Below are 17225 nucleotides of genomic sequence, written 5' to 3'. Positions count from 1 at the left end.
GTACCACAACCCCGCCACCGTGCAGGCGCAGCACACCGGGATGCGACATGGGCACCCGCACGCGCACCAGGAGATGCTGCAGTAGATGGAGAAGGGGCGGCACTCAGCTGCCGCGGCAGAGGCCGCGAGGGAGTAGCCAATGATGTTGCGGCAGGCCGTGGCTGCGCAGCACGCCGGGATGGGGCTGGGCTTACCGGACGGGAACGGACACGGGCACCCGCGCCAGCAGATGGCGGAGGCGCAGAACTCGGCCGTTGCAGCGGAGTTCGTGAGGGAGCAGGACATGATGATGATGATGCAGCAGGCCACGGCTGCGCAGGAGTACCACAACCCCGCCACCGTGCAGCACACCGGGATGCGACACGGGCACCCGCACGCACACCAGGAGATGCTGCAGCAAATGGCAGAGGCGCAGAAGTTGGTCACGGCGACGGAGATCGCCAGGAAGCAGGACATGATGATGGGGCAGGCCACCGCCACGCAGAAGTACCACCGCCCGGCGAAACAGTACAATGGGATGGGGCACGAGCAGCCGCACCAGCAGATCGTGCTGCAGATGGCAGAGGTCGAGCAGTTGGCCACGATGGCCGAGGTTGGCATGGAGCAAGGCACGATGATGCGGCAAGCGGCGGCCACGCAACAGTACCAGCACCCCGCGGCGCAATACGCGGCGATGAGGCTCGACGTCACGCTGGGGCACGAGCAGCCGCACGCGCGCCAGCAGACGATGTTGCAGATGGCGCAGGCACAGCAGATGGCCACCGCGGCGGAAGTCGCAAGGGAGCAGGACATGATGGTGCAGGCGCAGCAGCTGCCCGCCGCGGCGGAGGTCGCGTGGGAGCAGGACGTGATGATGCGGCAAGCGGCGGCCGCGCAACAGTACCACCACCCCGCAGCGCAATACGCGGCGATGGGGCTCGACGTCACGCTGGGGCAGCAGACGGTGCTGCAGATGGCGCAGGCGCAGCAACTGGCCGCCGCGGCGGAGGTCGCAACGGAGCAGGACATGATGCAGCGAGCGGCGGCCGCGCAACAGCACCACAACCCCGCGGTGCAATACGCGGCGATGGGGCTCGACGTCACGCTGGGGCACGCGCGCCAGTAGACGGTGCTGCAGATGGCGCAGGCGCAGCAACTGGCCGCCGCGGCGGAGGTCGCGACGAAGCAGCAGGACATGATGATGCTCGTCAGGGAGCAGGAGGAGATGATGATGCAGCAAGCCACGGCCGCACAGCAGCAACACCATGCCGCGGAACAGTACGCCGCAATGGGGCTCGACGTCACGATGGGGCACCGCCACCAGGACCCGCAGCAGCAAATGGTGCAGCAGATGGCAAAAGAGCAGCAGCTGGTCGCCGCGGCGGAGGTCGCGAGGAAGCAGCAGGACATGATGATGCGGCAGGCCACCATGGCGGAGCCCGTCAGGGAGCAGGAGGAGACGATGATGCAGCAGGCCACAGCCGCACAGCAGCAACACCACGCCGCGGAACAGTACTCCGCAATGGGGCTCGACATCACGATGGGGCACCGCCACCAGGACCCGCAGCAGCAAATGGTGCAGCAGATGGCAACAGAGCAGCAGCTGGTCGCCGCGGCGGAGCTTGCCAGGGAGCAGGAGATGATGACGATGATTATGCAGCAGGAAGCAGCATACGCGCACGCCGTGCCCGAGACGTTGCAATTCCTGCCTGGGGGGTCGACCGACGCCGCGCCATTCCTCATCCAACAACAACCGCAGTCGCAGGAGCAGACGGCAATGCCGCTTGGGTTCCAAATGGACCCATCTCTGCCGCCGCTGCCGCCGTTGTTGGGCCAGTCGCATGCCCAGTTGTCGCAACAGCAGCATACGGATGGTGGCGACGAGGGCCAGTCCTCTGATCATATGACGTACATTGGCATCCGTGATCCAAACCTCCCTCCCGATGGTAGACGATGGAGGTGGTGATCCTTCTCAAGGTACTCTTCTTTCTTGTTACCCACAGTTCACAACCCTTGATTTTGGCCGTGTGTTTGATCGTCTTGAAACATGCTTATTCTCCAATTAGTGGGGAAAAACCCTCAAAATTATGTTTACCAATCTCGTACACAAAAGAAAGCATACAGAGGAAATGTTTACAAGCTTTAGATGTTAATTGTAGCACTCTGTGTTCTTTGGCTTTATGAAAATTTGTGGCTTAAAGTGCCAATTACTAGCCTTTAGTCCTTTACTTGTTTCTTATTAAGTCCAATAATACTGACAAGTTCTCAGATTCTTTCTTGTTACCCACAGTTCACAATCCTTCATTTTGGCCGTGTGTTTGATCGTCTTGAAACATGCTTATTCTCCAATTAGTGGGGGGGAAACCCCTCAAAATTATGTTTACCAATCTCGAACACAAAAGAAAGCATACAGAGGAAATGTTTACAAGTTTTAGATGTTAATTGTACCACTCTGTGTTCTTTGACTTTATGAAAATTTGTGGCTTAAAGTGCCAATTACTAGCCTTTAGTCCTTTACTTGTTTCTTATTAAGTCCAATAATACTGACATGTTCTCAGATACTTATCTGACTCTATACATGCATGGGGGGTGTATTTTACTGAACTGCATGAGATGAATGACAACGTGAGAGGAAATCATTGCTCAGAAACTAATGGGGGTGAAGTGAACCTAGTTAATCACAAAAAGAAGTTAATCTGGCTGGAAATCTCTGCTTATTTCATATTTGGAAGGTCTTCTTCTTGGGTATCAAAGTCCAAGAAATACTGCAGATTAAAGCACCAATTGTACATGTAGAATGAATGGAGATTCAGTGCGATTTTATTGTCACAGGGTGACCATTGAGTTGATGAATTGCTCACTCATAGTATTATCATGTTTTGGCTACATGAAATGGCTATCCTGGTGACCTATATCGAAGACTAATCTTTTTTTTTTCGAGAGGGTCTATCTAAGACTAAATTGACGTGATAGTTCTATTGCATTATTCGTATAATTTTTTGTTCCTGGCAGATAATGCAACTGTCAAGGATAAGTTCTTGCAATTTCTGACCAAATTGCACGTGTTCTCAACTATTGATTATATTCGATAACGGGCTTCTCTATTTCCTGTAGGTGATAAATACATTTTTTATGGACATGGCAGGTACGCTTCAGCAGGTACAATGTGAGATCTGCAGAGAGGAGATGCTCTGCCCTTACCAGAAACAGAAAAATGTGGGATCTGCAGACAATGCTTAGAACAGAGTTGTTATTTTCTGTTACGATTTTCCTAGAATATTTTTGTAATACTTTGTTCCGATAGCTTCTGGTTTTTTTTTATGTAATGCTACTGAATTTTACGGACGGATACTTCGGTATAATTTGTTGAGATGCTCACAGAGAGATGTAAACGGGATGGTTATGTGGGATCTACAGTTTTGTTGGTCGCGACATGTATGCTCTTTAAGTTAACTAGTTTTTTGCCCGTGCTTTGCACCGGCGGGACACGGGACGTGAGCGCGGGCGCGGGAGGGCACGGGAGCACCTGTGGGGGCACGGGACGCGGGCCCACGCGGGTGACACGAGCGCGCAGGACGGGCAGACGGTAGACCATGCACGGCGATAGAAAATTAGCAAACGTTTTAGGTAGGAGAGATTAGTTTTCAAGTCTGAAATACTGGTTTTGTTTACGGTGATTGGTAATCGGTTTCGTTGTGTGTGGATGGGCATAAGTTTAGAATGAATGGATGGATAGGATTCAAGGCGATTTTGTTGTCACAGGGTGAGCTTTGAGTTGGTGAAATTCTCACAGGGTGTAGATGCGAGCTCTCTTGCATTTGCATGGGAATCAGACTGTGCTCTTGATTCATACAGTTTGTGTCCCATCCCATCATTTGTGCATATGTATAACACGCAGATTCACTATCAAGTACGTATCAGCCATGTTTAAAATGTGCATGATCTAAAATTACGTGCATTTCTATCGTTTTTAAATTTGGTTGTTGAAACCAGTTATCAAGTAGAGGGATGCCTCTACCATAGGGGAGCAACGACCTTTAATTGAAATGCATCACCGAAGAGGAGAGTGCTCTACTCTCTGATATCCACGAAGTCATATGTGGTAGACATGCTTTATACCAGACTCTAGTCGAAAAAACATTCCAGTAAGGATTCTATTGCCCCACGGCCCTCTCGGATGCATGTGAGCTGGTGAAACAGTGCGAGCTGTGTCGGTAACATGGTCGACAAACCAACTTACCAACCCAAACATTGCAAACCATACCTCTCTTGGCTTTTCTATGTTTGGGGGCTCAATATTATGGGACCATTCCCTAAAGCCCCCGACGGTTTTGAATTCTTGTTCGTGATCATCGACAAATTCACTAAGTGGATTAAGGTCGAGTCGGTCAGAAAGATCACCACCGCGGCAGCGATTAAGTTCATACAGGGACTGGTAGTGTGGTTCGGCGTTCCAAACCGCATAATTACGGACATTGAAACTCAGTTTGTCAGTAGCACTTTTAAAGACTACTGCGAAGAGATCGGAACCAAAGTATGCTACGCGTCGATGGCACACCCCCACAGAAATGGTCAGTTTGAAAGGGCAAATAGGAAGATACCGCAAGGGGTCAAAACTCGAGTCTTCGATCGGCTTCAAAGTTGTTCGAGATGTTGGGTGGATAAACTCCCCACAGTACTCTGGTCGCTATGAACGACCCCCAGTAGAGCCACGGCCGAAACTCTATTCTTCCTAGTTTTTGGCACTGAAGCAATGCTCCTCTCCGAGATCGCCCTCTAGTCTCCTAGAGTAACCAGCTAGTCGGACGGAGACCAAGTGGCTCGACAGGAGAATGACATAAACCTGATCAAAGAATTCCGCAATCACGCTATAGTTCGAGCAGCCCAGTACCACCAAAGCCTTAAGCGTTACCACGACCAAAGGTTGCAGGAGTGAACCCTGGTTGTAGGCGACCACATCCTAATGAAATTCCAGAATAAGGCAGGTCAGAACAAACTGTCCCCCAAATGGGAGGGGCCCTACAAACTGGTTGAGGTTGCCTGACCATGTGTAGTCAAGTTGGTCATGAAGGATGGCCATGAATTGCACAACTCATGGAACATAGCCCTGTTACGCAAGTTCCGTGTATAAGGTTGCTCGAGTGTGAGCCATTTTTCGGTTTTACAGGATCTTCCGAACAAGAGTGGACTGCCATTGGCTTGTAAATTTTTTTGATACAAAGACCAGATGCTCTATTTTGAAGGATCTCTCGGACAAGAATAGTCTCCTGTCGGCTTGTAAGTTTTTCCGATTCTAGGTCCAGACCGCATGGTTGGTAAACTTTCTGCTGACCAGACGGTTAGGGGCTAGAACAATGTAAGATTTGTAGTCCTTTTCCTACTGCTAGTTTGTTTTGCTTGTTTGCTCATATGGTGATTACCAATTCGCTTGGGGGGGGGGGGGGGGGGGAATGAAAATTTCTGCTCACACGGCGTTAGGGATGTGCAGGGATGTGGGCAGCTGAGCGATAACGACCACAAGACTACAAGTCCTCACTCGGGTCGCACGCTAGTCACCACCGAAGGGCTTGTCATGCTAAGGGTTGTCCTAGGCACCACAAACATAACTAGCGAGCGGTACGGAAAGCTGTGGTCCCCTATGGAAGTAACGAGTAACCAGAGCCTACTCACCACATGAACATAGGGAAAATTTGAGATGACGATGGTGAAGAATTCGGAGAATGGTGGCACGAGGCCTGTGAAGAAAAAAGAGACGAATATCATGATTTCCCATGGTGAGGAGTGGGCACGCTCTCCCTGACGCAGTACCCGGAGGATAGGCGGCGTGTGAGTTGGTCGGTGTTGTGCATCTACCGTAACCTGGCCACGTCGCACTTTGACTTGGGGAAGGCAGGCTCGTTGCTAGTGCGCGCCATCGGACGACGGAGGAAGATGCTCCAGGGGCAAGAACGTAGACAGAGACAAAGGGATCTAAGCGCGAAAGCTTGGAGGATAAGGGAGGCGATGAAAGGATTCTTAGGGAACCATTGGCACTCCAATTTAAAGGTGCTGTGGTATGTCAACCGTCGCGGGGTTCAGTCCGCTCGAAATTCGAAAGGCCATGAGCAGGGAACCGAAATTCCCTCAGGTCCAGCGGCAATTAATTTTCCTCTCTCCCATGCTCTCTCTCCCATGCTCTCTCTCTCTCTCTCTCTCTCTCTCTCTCTCTCTCTCTCTCTCTCTCTCTCTCTCTCTCTCTCTCTCTGGATGTTTAACCTCCCCTCAGGATGTGGTTTCCTAAGTCGACCATGAAAGTGGGTTGCGTCGATGACCACCCCGTGGTGAACTTATGCTTACCTAGGGCCCAAGTGGTGCGACCAGAACCGACTGCGACCACACGACACACGACGACCATGAACCTATGCGGTGAACTACTCAGTCCACCACATTCGTGATAGACCTTGGGGTTTACTATCGATGTAATGGGTAAGGGGGTGCCCTGTCAAGGGGGCCTATACTGCCAAATGTCAGCCAACAGTGGATATTTTTAAGACCATGGCCTCACTGCGCGACTAGGGCGAGGCTCATGCGACTAGCCCCCTTATCGCAGAAGGAGACCATGCGACCAGCCCTTGCTGGTCGCAGGGTAGGTACTTCAAATTGTATTAAATATCGTCCACTCATATTTTTCTTTCCTCAGGCACCCACTTTCGGCAAGCATGGTCATGGGCAGGCAAGAAGACAGGGTGACCCATTTTGTCGCATTAAATGCTATGGGATGACCTTGCAAGAGAATTTCTTTCCTCAGGCACCCACTTTCGGCAAGCATGGTCATGGGCAGGCGAGAAGACAGGGTGACCCATTTTGTCGCATTAAATGCTACGGGATGACCTTGCAAGAGAACATGATGGCGCATAGCGGACCTAACATGGCATGTTGGGCGACCAGGGCATGATGGACATGCATACCCACCGTCATGATGAGTTAGAAATAGCTAGGCTTCATCAAGGATAGCTCTGTCACCTATTTTGGTACGGCGTATATGTATGTGTGTGTATATATATATTCCTTTTCCCCTAGTATATAAAGGGGTGAGGACCCAAGTAGTAAGGCAAGAGCAGAGCACTTGAGAACCAGTTCACACATTCTGTAACAAGTTCATTCAATCCATAAAAAAATACATATGACATAGGGCTATTATCCCATAGGAGGCCTGGACTTGGATAAAATCCTCGTGTTATTGAGTCCATTAGATCCAACACTAAGAAATATTGATCAACATACCCATCGATCGGTATACCCCGGATTCATTATCATAGATTATCCCCCGACACACACACACAATATATATATATATAGACACACACATACATATAGGAAAACTAGTTTGTACTCCCGGGAGTATATACTCCTGGCTCGATCCATAATTGATACCGTTATAATTGAAATATATACTACTTATATATATATATATTATTTTTTAGATGTAAATACTTCTTTATAAGTGAAATATATATATTTTTCTGAGATGTATATACTATTTTTAATATGTACATACTCTTTTCAAACACCCATTAGAGGGGGTATGTACACCCAAAGTATAGAAAAGACTTTCTATATATATAGGAAAACTATTATGTACTCCTAGGTGTATATACTTCTAGCTCGATTTATAAGTGATTCTATTTTAACTGAAGTATGTACTATTTTCTGAGATATATATACTATTTTTTTAAAAATATTTTTTTAATATTCATTAGAAGTGTAGTATGTACGTCCGAGAGTAAAAAAATAATTCTCTCTCTCTCTCTCACACACACACACACACATATATATATATATATATATATATAGGAAAATTAGTATGTACTCCTGGGTGTATGTACTCCCACCTCTCATATACCACTTTTACACGTGTGTTATACTTCTTTATCACTTTAAATATACTTCATTAGTAATTATAAGATACTACAATACAAATCTCACGAAATTTTTTATGAAATTCCATGATTTTTATCATAATTTGCGTATATACTTCTTTTATGTATAAAAAAGAGTATATAGCAAAAATGAAAGGCTAACATTGAATTTTTTTTCATACAACTCATATTGGAGTATCTTAGAATTAGTATTAGAGTATACTAAAAATGATAAAAGAGTATAAAGTGTTTGTTGAGGTGGTATATTGCATGTGGGAGTACATACTCCTAGGAGTATAGAATAGGTGTCCTATATATATATATATATATATATATATATATATATATATATATATATATATCAGTTAGGAGGCAGAAAACTCAAGTGATAGACGCCACTAATGGCAGTAAGCCTTACACGAGAATTAAGGCTGTGGAGAACTGGAGACATGCATGCATGTATAAGGTCGTAGCTACTCCATGCATGATTAGTCGAGCGAGCTAATAAGCGCGTTAGCAGGGCTGCATTGGTCGCGATCGATTTAATTAGCGACGATGACACTCGGCCGCATGAGTTATACTGTTTCGGTCCCTCTAATATCTCAATTAACTGGGAAAATTTGCTTCAATATTTTACAAGGATGGCGATAGGTTTTTGCCATATGTTTGATCATGCTCGTCCACTGAGCACAAGTTTTGTGAGTGAGTGGCAAGGAGAGGCCCTATACACACCGGGCGACCGATTCTGATTATCAGATTGATCCCACCAAGTGGGCGTGGGTGGGCTGATATAAGGTGGGCTGGGCGGGAAGACCCCCAGCTTCCTTCCCTTCTTTTATTTTTCTTTTTCTCTTCTCTCTTTTGTTTCTATTCTATTTACAATATAACTAATGTCATCTAGGTGTATGAAATTATTGTATTTCATACACTTTCAACTATTCAAAGACTTGATTAAAAAAATTTATAAAACCTAATGATGAGAAATAAATAATTAATAATTATATATATTTAATAGAAATACAGTATATCCTTAGAACTGGTATGCACCGTACACATATACTTAACTCGACACGGTGGGTTCCGCAACTGCCATAGGGTAAAAAAGACGTGTATATATTCTAAGCAGCTTATTGTGTTCTAAACGGAAATCTTACTTGAATTAGGAATGAGTCTTCTAGATATTTAGAAGTTATACGATCTAAGAATATTACGTTAAAAAACTCTGAGTATGAAATATCTTCTTGATCGAGTATATAAAGATAAGAGGGGGCGCAAACGGAGGCATTAGGGAGAAGACAAAGGGGAGAAGATATTAGAAACTAGACAATCAAATTCCATATGAGAAAATAGGCAACCAATACAGAACAAGCCTTGTCGGATAGGAGTATAAATAACCCATTAAAATATATAATAGATTTAAGCCACGATTAGATTCATTCGATAATCGCTTTATGACTTAAAATATGAGATAACTCACCGAGATTCTTAGAATTAGATCTAGATATATCACAATTATAATTATCTTTTTTTAATTAATCAAGACGAAACATGACATACAGTTCTTATCCTAGGTGAGTCATGACCCTGTATACAATATTATGTCTTATTCTTCTATACGTAAAATTAATGATCAGGTATTCTAACTTTAAATAAGTAACGTTCAACATTTTGTCAGAACTACTTCAACGATTTGTTATAACATGTTCAATTTTTTTTTATAATTTTGTTAAAACAGTGTATTTGAATTGTTGAAATAGTACGTTCGAATGGTTGAACTCGTTATATATATAAGGACTCCTGGTCTGAGAGAAAAATACATTTATAGCTTGTAAATAAGCTAAATCTCATCCCACCATCCTTCCCGTCAACCAACCGGGAGCCGCCGCTTGGCCTGATCGGCCTGATGCTCTCAGTTCCCACTTATTGACCAGTATATACTCCTTTTAATTATAGATACATATTATTTTGAAAATATTTAGTCAAAATTTTAAAACTTTAACTAATAATAGTTTTCAAAATATTTGTCTTAAAAATGATTTTATAGTACCACGATTTCAATAAATTTGTAAATATATTCTTAAAAAATAGTGATTAAAATTATATATTAGAAATCGTGTTTTATTAAAAATGATATATATTTACCATCGAAGGGGTGTAGGATTCACATGTTAAAACATGGGGACCTCGTATATGCAGGCCACCTTATTTTTGCTTCCACATAGGCCAACCCAAGAGGCCCACCACGCGAGGATGAGGCCTAAGTACGGCCCTGCAGTGGAGAAAAAGTCAGCCCATGTTCTTCTTTTTTTCCTTTTCTTTTTCCTTGTAATCCTTGTGATTAATTTATTACATTTATCTTTTCGTTCATTTCAACAATTCGAAATAATTGAATCAACAATTTTTGAAACCTAACTCAACAGTTTCAACACACATATTCAACATGTTAAAAAACCTAACTCAACAAGTTCATACAAAATGTTGAAAGAGATCAACATTTCAAAAAACCTAGTTCAATATTTTGAATACACTAGTTCAAAATTGTTGAACTAGTATATTCAAAATGTTCAACATCTACATACAAAATGTTGAATTTTTTAAAAAAATTCAAAAACAAGAAAAACATATAGCCATCCGTTTCCCGCTTGCACAAATCTCCAAGCTATCCTACACCGAAGCTACGGGTCAGGTGGCCGATATATAGGAATCCTGCAAAACATCTGACCATGACAAAGCATATTTCCAGGAGAATTAAGTCAGCATTGTGCATCATACACGGATTAATTATGCAAGAATTGGTCACTGTGTGTTTCCTAACCAGCATCAAACTGATGTGTACATTATACCCATGCTTAATGGAAGTAACTAGTAGTAACCAGCAGGGATTAAAATTTCGCCGAAATTTCAGTAATTTTGGTGGTAAACGAAATATTTTATTCCGGAATTTTCTTTCACCGGGACCCACGGAGCAGATAACGAAAAATGACCAAAATTTCAATAAAATTTCACGAATTTTGATCTTTTCGTCAATGAAAAAAATTGTAAAACGAAATTAAAATCCTTGATAACCAGCATCAAACTTATTGGAAGTAACCAGCTTTCCGTTGACAGAAATATTGCGGAGCATCCCCTTCACATTGGCCCGAGACTATGGTGAATGGTCGTGTGAGTCTTTGTTCAAAGATTCTAATCGAAACAGGTGCGTGAGAAGAAGCTAGATGGGTCAACTCATTGGCGAGGAAGTTGTCCCTCCCTCCAAAGGTGTTTAACCTTGAAGCCGTTAAAGCGTTACTCTAGCCTTCTCACTTCAGCAAGGTACGTCACCATTGTTGGGTCAAAGCACCGAAACTCCTTCTCCACTTGGTTTACAACCAGTAGTGAGTCTTATTTCGCTAGTAGGCATTTTATACCAAGCGCGGAGGCTACTCTCATTTCGGACAAGAGACTCTCATATTCTGCAATATTGTTAGTGGAAGGAAAACATAATTGAGATCAGGACCACTCCGGACCATGATCCCCTAAGTGTGAACGACCTGTCGAAGTGCATGGTCCAGTGATCTTCCCCATCTGGTCGTTGTACCTGCTCGAGATCAAAGGACGACCACTCATGCATAAAATCAACCAACGCATGTGACTTGATTGCTGTTCGGGGGATGAACCGAATGTTGAAATCCTTGAGCTCTACTGCTCACTTTGATGTTCCCTGGCTACATCCATGTTATAAAGGATTTCCCTAATCGGGAGCAAGGAAACTACCTTTATTTTGTGGGCCTGGTAGTAAGTGACTGAGCTTACAAGAAGTCATCAGCACAACGTACAGTAACTTCTGGGAATGTGGGTATCGAGCCTTTGCGTCGTACAAGACTTCGCTAACATAGTAGACTGGTCATTGAAGACCTTCACGCTCGACGACCAGGATCGCGCTCGCGACCTATGGGGTAGCTGCAACATAGAGTAAGAGCTCCTCATCGGGTCAAGGAGTGATTAGTACATGGGGAATAGAGGAACCTTTTGAGATCTTGGAAGGCTACCTCCGCTTCCGGTGTCCACAGGAAGCGCTTGCTTTTCTTCAAAAGCTTGAAGAACAGCAACCCTTTTTCTCTCATCATCGAGATGAACCTCCTCAAAGTCGCCAACATCATGTTAGTTTTTGGATTTCTTTTAACTTGCTCAGTTATCTCATTTGGTTGATAGCTCTGATGTTGTCAAGGTTTGCTTCTATTCCCTGACTGGATATGAGAAAATCGAGCAACTTCCCTGATGAGACTCTGAATGTGCACTTCTCTGAGTTCAGCTTTATACGATACTTCCGAAGGATATCGAATGTCTCTTGGAGGTTCGCGACCAGGTCGTCCTTGGTCCTACATTTTACAACTACGTAATCAACATACGCCTTGACATTTCTACTGAGCTGTGGTCGAAGGATGAGTTGAATGCATCGCTAGTAAGTGGCATCGACGTTTTTCCAACCAAAAGACATCTTTATATAGCAAAAAGACCCCGAAGGGTGTTACAAAAGTAGTTTTTTCCTCATCTGATGGTACCACGAACAGGCATCCAAGAAGCTTAATAGTTCACTACCGGAAGTTGAGTCGATCAGTTGGTTGATCCAGGGTAGAGGAAAGAGATCCTTTGGGCATGCCTTGTTAAGGTCGGTGAAGCATCCTCCACTTACCATTTGGTTTTTGGACCATGATGGGGTTAGCCATCCATTCTAAGTACTGCACCTCTCTGATGAAGCCTACTTCTAAGAGCTTGCCAATCTTCTCACGAAGTGCTTCCTTTTGATTAGTTGTGAGTCAACGCGTCTTTTGCTTACATGTCGCGCGTCTGGTCGTACTGATAGCTTGTGCTCGATAATATCCCTAGGGACCCCAGTCATATTAGGTGGACTCTAAGAAAAGATGTCCGTGTTCGCCCGAAGAAAAGTGATGAGCATGAGTTCCTATTTTGGGTCCAGACCGATTTCTGGATGAGTCAGCGTCATCAAGACATACTACCTTGAGTCGGTCGTCAGGATTGGCAATGACACAAACCTTCTCCAAGCAGCCGCTGGGCCTCGCGTTCTCGGGCTATGACTCGAGAGTCGGCTCAGCCATGTCGAGGCTCCTCTTGTTGCAATGCATGGCCATCTTTGGGTTGCTGAGGGATCGATAACGTCCTAAGAGGGGGTGAATTAGGACACTTATAATCTATTCAGCTCCAAAACTATATAAGATAAACATATATCAATTTATATTTATATATGCTTTATGATTTATCTAGTGTGTCTACTCTACCAATTAAAGCACTTGTAACCTATCAAAGAAGGCAAATTGCAATAATGTAAATGCAGAAATGTAAATAAGGTAGAGAGAGCGAACTCGACATAATATATTTCTATCCTGTGGTATTGATGGAATGAATGCCACCCCTACTCCACTTAGAGCTCCACAAAGGATATGCTCCTGGTCGATACTCGGTCATGGCTCTTGAGTTACCAAGTTACAAAGATAAGGGCTTCACCCGGATGAACTACCAAGCCACCAAGGCAAGGTCTCACCACTAGCCTCTCTTCCGGTTCCTTGACGCTGTGATCACTTCAGAGCTTGAATCACTAAGGCAAGGGTCTCTGCATCCCTGTACATGCTTCTCGTCACCGCTCCGCACCAAGTCGGAGGGTCAACAAGCTTGCTGGCGAGTCACCAAGACTCCAAGTTGTCGACGTACCACTTGATACAAGGTTGAATCACTCCTTGATCCACTCTCTAGGTAGCAATCGCCTAGAAACACTCTCTCTAGACCTATAAGCACTAGCCACTTACTAATCTTGTGCTTAATCACCTTAGATAATCACACTAAGCATTTTGGTGGCTTGGATATCTTCTCAAGTGTGTATGAGCTTCCTCTAGACTCCAGTAGCATGCCACCCCTTCAAATGACTGAGTGGAGGGATATTTATAGCCTCAAACTCACGCACACAAACTAGCTGTTGGAACCCCACTCAAGCCTCCGTGAACACCAAACATTCTAGCGTATACTTCATCTCCATAACCGGACTATCCAGTGAGTTATCCTGAGCCATCTGAGCCAACTGCATCCTCTCTGGGTAAATTGCTTTGGTGAGAGCATCTGGTGCACATTATTTTATCACCGGACTATCCAATGCCTTGAACTTTGTTCTGTCTCTTTGCACTGTTTATTGTCCAGTGTATTGTCCGGTGTAGCCTTGGTTCATCACCGGACCTTCCGGTTTGTTGATCTTCGATCTTCCATGGCTACAACTTTCTCTGGTGGAAATGCTTTGGTGTATATCTTCCTCTGATCACCGTACTTTTCGGTGGGTTGTTCCATTCAGCCTTCTGGACAGAAACACTCCGGCATTATCATTCTTTGATCACCAGACGATCCGATGAGGCTTAGCCTTCATTCTTCAGTATGACACCCTTCTCTGGAAGAATTGCTCCGGTGAGCACACTTACTGATCACTGAACCTTTCGGTAAGGTCTTCATGCCTCTCTAGGGACAATGATACCAATTGAAGCATTTAACCATTGCATACCTCCTGGAACATGTTGATTGCTACATAAGACTACAAGAGATACAATTTGAAATACATGTTAGTCTTAAAATCATATCCTATAGGATATACTCCCCCTAAAAGTGTGCATACAAGTGTTGAATACTTATGAGATATATACAATTGTTATCGATAATAATAAGAATTTATCCTATAGATTGGATCATGGTACATGAAAGATATCAATTGTAAAAACTAGTGTCATGAAATGAACATACAACTAATAAACCATGTAGGTTGCTCATGGGTTAGAGATAAACACAAGCAACCTACCATTTGAACACTACACTATGCATTACAATAAATTGAAATAAGCATATGCAATCCTAGACGAGGCAAATAAGCTAGAAGAAAAAAAAACCAAAATGCATGAACACAAGTCTAGCTATCATTTACCTCTTTTACCTTTAGACGGGGATTTGGGTATACGATGATCATAATTTTCATCGAAGCGTCCAAACTTGTATACTTGACTTCTTTGCTTGAACATTCACTTCATTTTGTGAGTCAAGTCTCTAAATCCCCATAGCCGCTTCGAGCTTCAAGTTTTCTTTAGAACTCAAACCGATTGAGGCCTTTTCATGTTGGTAATGACTTCCTTGGGCACCCAAATGGGTTGATTCCACCTCCAATCATTTCTCCCAACCATGTGTGCAACCACCTTGCCATTGTCCTTCTTCTTGAGCTTGTAGTGGTTGCTTTTGATCTTGTTCAAGGTGAGTCTTAGCCTTTATTCTTTAGCACGACACCCTTCTCTAGAAGAATTACTCCGGTGAGCATATTTACTTATCACCGGACCTTCCGGTGAGGTCTTCAGGCCTATCTCTCCTTTTGCCAAATATGCTCCGGTGAGTTAAACATCCAGAGCACCAGACCATCCGGTGAGATAAATCTGCTTGGGACTTCTCCAATTCAGTCTGGACCTTCCAGTGAGGTCTTCAAGCCTCTCCCTCCCTTTGCCAAATATGCTCCGGTGAATTCAACACCTAAAGCACCACACCATTCGGTGAGACAAATCTTCTTGGGACTTCTCCAATTCAGCCCAACTTTGTCCTGGCTGCGATGACTTTTTCATGTATTACATCCATGAGACCTACTAACATATATTCTTGACAAACATGTTAGTCTCATTGACAATGTTGTCATTAATCACCAAAATCACAATCATGACCTAATAAAGCCATTTTCGCTACAGTTATCCACAATGGTGATGGCTCCCTTCGAATCAGGGATCTTGATCACCTAGTATGTATAGTTGGCAATGGCCATGAACTGGGCCATTGCTGGACGCCCCAGGATCATGTTTTATGCAGCCCCGAAGTCCGTCATGTCGAACAGGATCCTCTCGGTCTTGAAGTTGTTCGGCGAACCAAAGGTGATGGGCAGCTCAATCTGCCCCCAACGGCTTGGCTGAAGAGACAGGGGTTATCTCGAAGACGGGAGGAGATGGTTTCAACATGCTCCTCATTATCTGGATGGCATCTAGTACATCGACGAAGAGGAGGTTGATAAAGCTCCCCCCCCATCGACCAGCATTTGCCCCATCCAAATATTGTGCACAGTGGGCTCGACCACGATGGAATAACGTCTGGGGTGTTTGACATATGCGGGGAGGCCCACTTGGCTGGAGGTGAGGTGAGTCTCTGACCGTTTCAGTCATGGGCCTAGACCCAGTATAGTCGTGCACACCTCACGGACTACCGACTTGTATTCCCTATTTGAGAAATATGTTGTGGCTCCTCCAAAAAAATATGGTGGACCATGTGCTTGGCCTGCTGGAAACCCAGAGCTGACTGGTTGGGATTGGCCCTATCTTTCCCATCGCTGTCGTGCCTAGGTTTGTGCATCGATGTGGTGAAACGATCAGTGGCCTTGCCATTCTTACCATCTTTCTTCTCGAAGCGTCGGCACGGCTGGCCGGCTTGCTCGACCGCTATGACGTTGGGGTGGCCCGGCCTTGCGCTTGCTCCTTTTTTTCTCCTTCTGGCCGACCCCTTTAGAAGGGGCAGGTTGGTCAAAGGTCGGCTGCTACTTTGCGTTAATCTAGCACTCTCGGGCCTCGGCGAGCTCGAAGAGCTCGGTGGTACCCCAAACCTCTTTGGTGGCCAGCTTCTTGACCACTTTCTAGTCTCTGATCCTTCTCCGGAACGCGATGACAAAGGACTCACATGTGATCCTCGAAATAGTGTTACGACATTTGGTGAGACACTAGATGTAATCTCGCAGCGACTCATGATGCCACCGCTTGACCTGGTACATTTCATCTTCGATCCCTAGTTGGGCGTAGGTTCCCTTGAAGTTGGTGACGAACTGGTCACACAAGTCTTCCCAGGAACAAACTGACCTGCGGGGGAGGTTCATGAGCTAGGACCGAGCTGAACCGGCCAAGGCAGTCAAGAAATAGTTCACCACGACCTTCCTGTCACCACTCGTGGCTTGCACCACGGTGGTGTAAATCTGCAGAAACTCCTTCGGGTTGGTCGAACCATCATACTTCTCGACCAAGACCGGTCGAAACTTATCAGACTAGCGCAACTCCCGTAGCCCAGAAGAGAAAGAGTTGCACCCCATCCCGTAATAGGGGGCCACTCACCAATGTGTAGCTTCATGTGAACGGGGCTAGAGCTGATGGTCTCACAGCCTTGACGAAGGTGTGGAGCATCCTAAAGTTCCCCCGAAAGGAGAAGGTGAGTGGTCGGGCCGCTTACCCTTTTCTATCCCTCGCTGGGCGCGGTCCTCTTGTTCTCGGGTGGCCCTCTGGCCCTGGATTACGTTGCGATGGTCGTGGTGGC

At 45.3% G+C, this 17225-nt stretch overlaps 2 protein-coding genes across 2 annotated transcripts; both read left to right on the top strand.

Moving 5' to 3' along the window:
* Positions 1–178: 178 nt before the first annotated feature.
* On the top strand, positions 179–1105 carry LOC133891250 (uncharacterized). The gene has a single exon (XM_062331957.1). It carries the CDS (start codon positions 179–181, stop codon positions 1103–1105), a length of 927 nt encoding a protein of 308 aa, XP_062187941.1.
* Positions 1106–1117: 12 nt separating this feature from the next.
* On the top strand, positions 1118–1945 carry LOC133891249 (uncharacterized). The gene has a single exon (XM_062331956.1). The coding sequence runs from the start codon at positions 1118–1120 to the stop codon at positions 1943–1945; it is 828 nt and encodes a 275-aa protein (XP_062187940.1).
* The last annotated feature ends 15280 nt before the right edge of the window (positions 1946–17225 follow it).

Source organism: Phragmites australis, chromosome 14 (assembly GCF_958298935.1).
Source record: "Phragmites australis chromosome 14, lpPhrAust1.1, whole genome shotgun sequence".
In the NCBI taxonomy this organism is placed as follows: domain Eukaryota; kingdom Viridiplantae; phylum Streptophyta; class Magnoliopsida; order Poales; family Poaceae; genus Phragmites; species Phragmites australis.
Note: the sequence above shows the minus strand (reverse complement) of the source record. Positions and strands in the feature narration are given on the sequence as shown.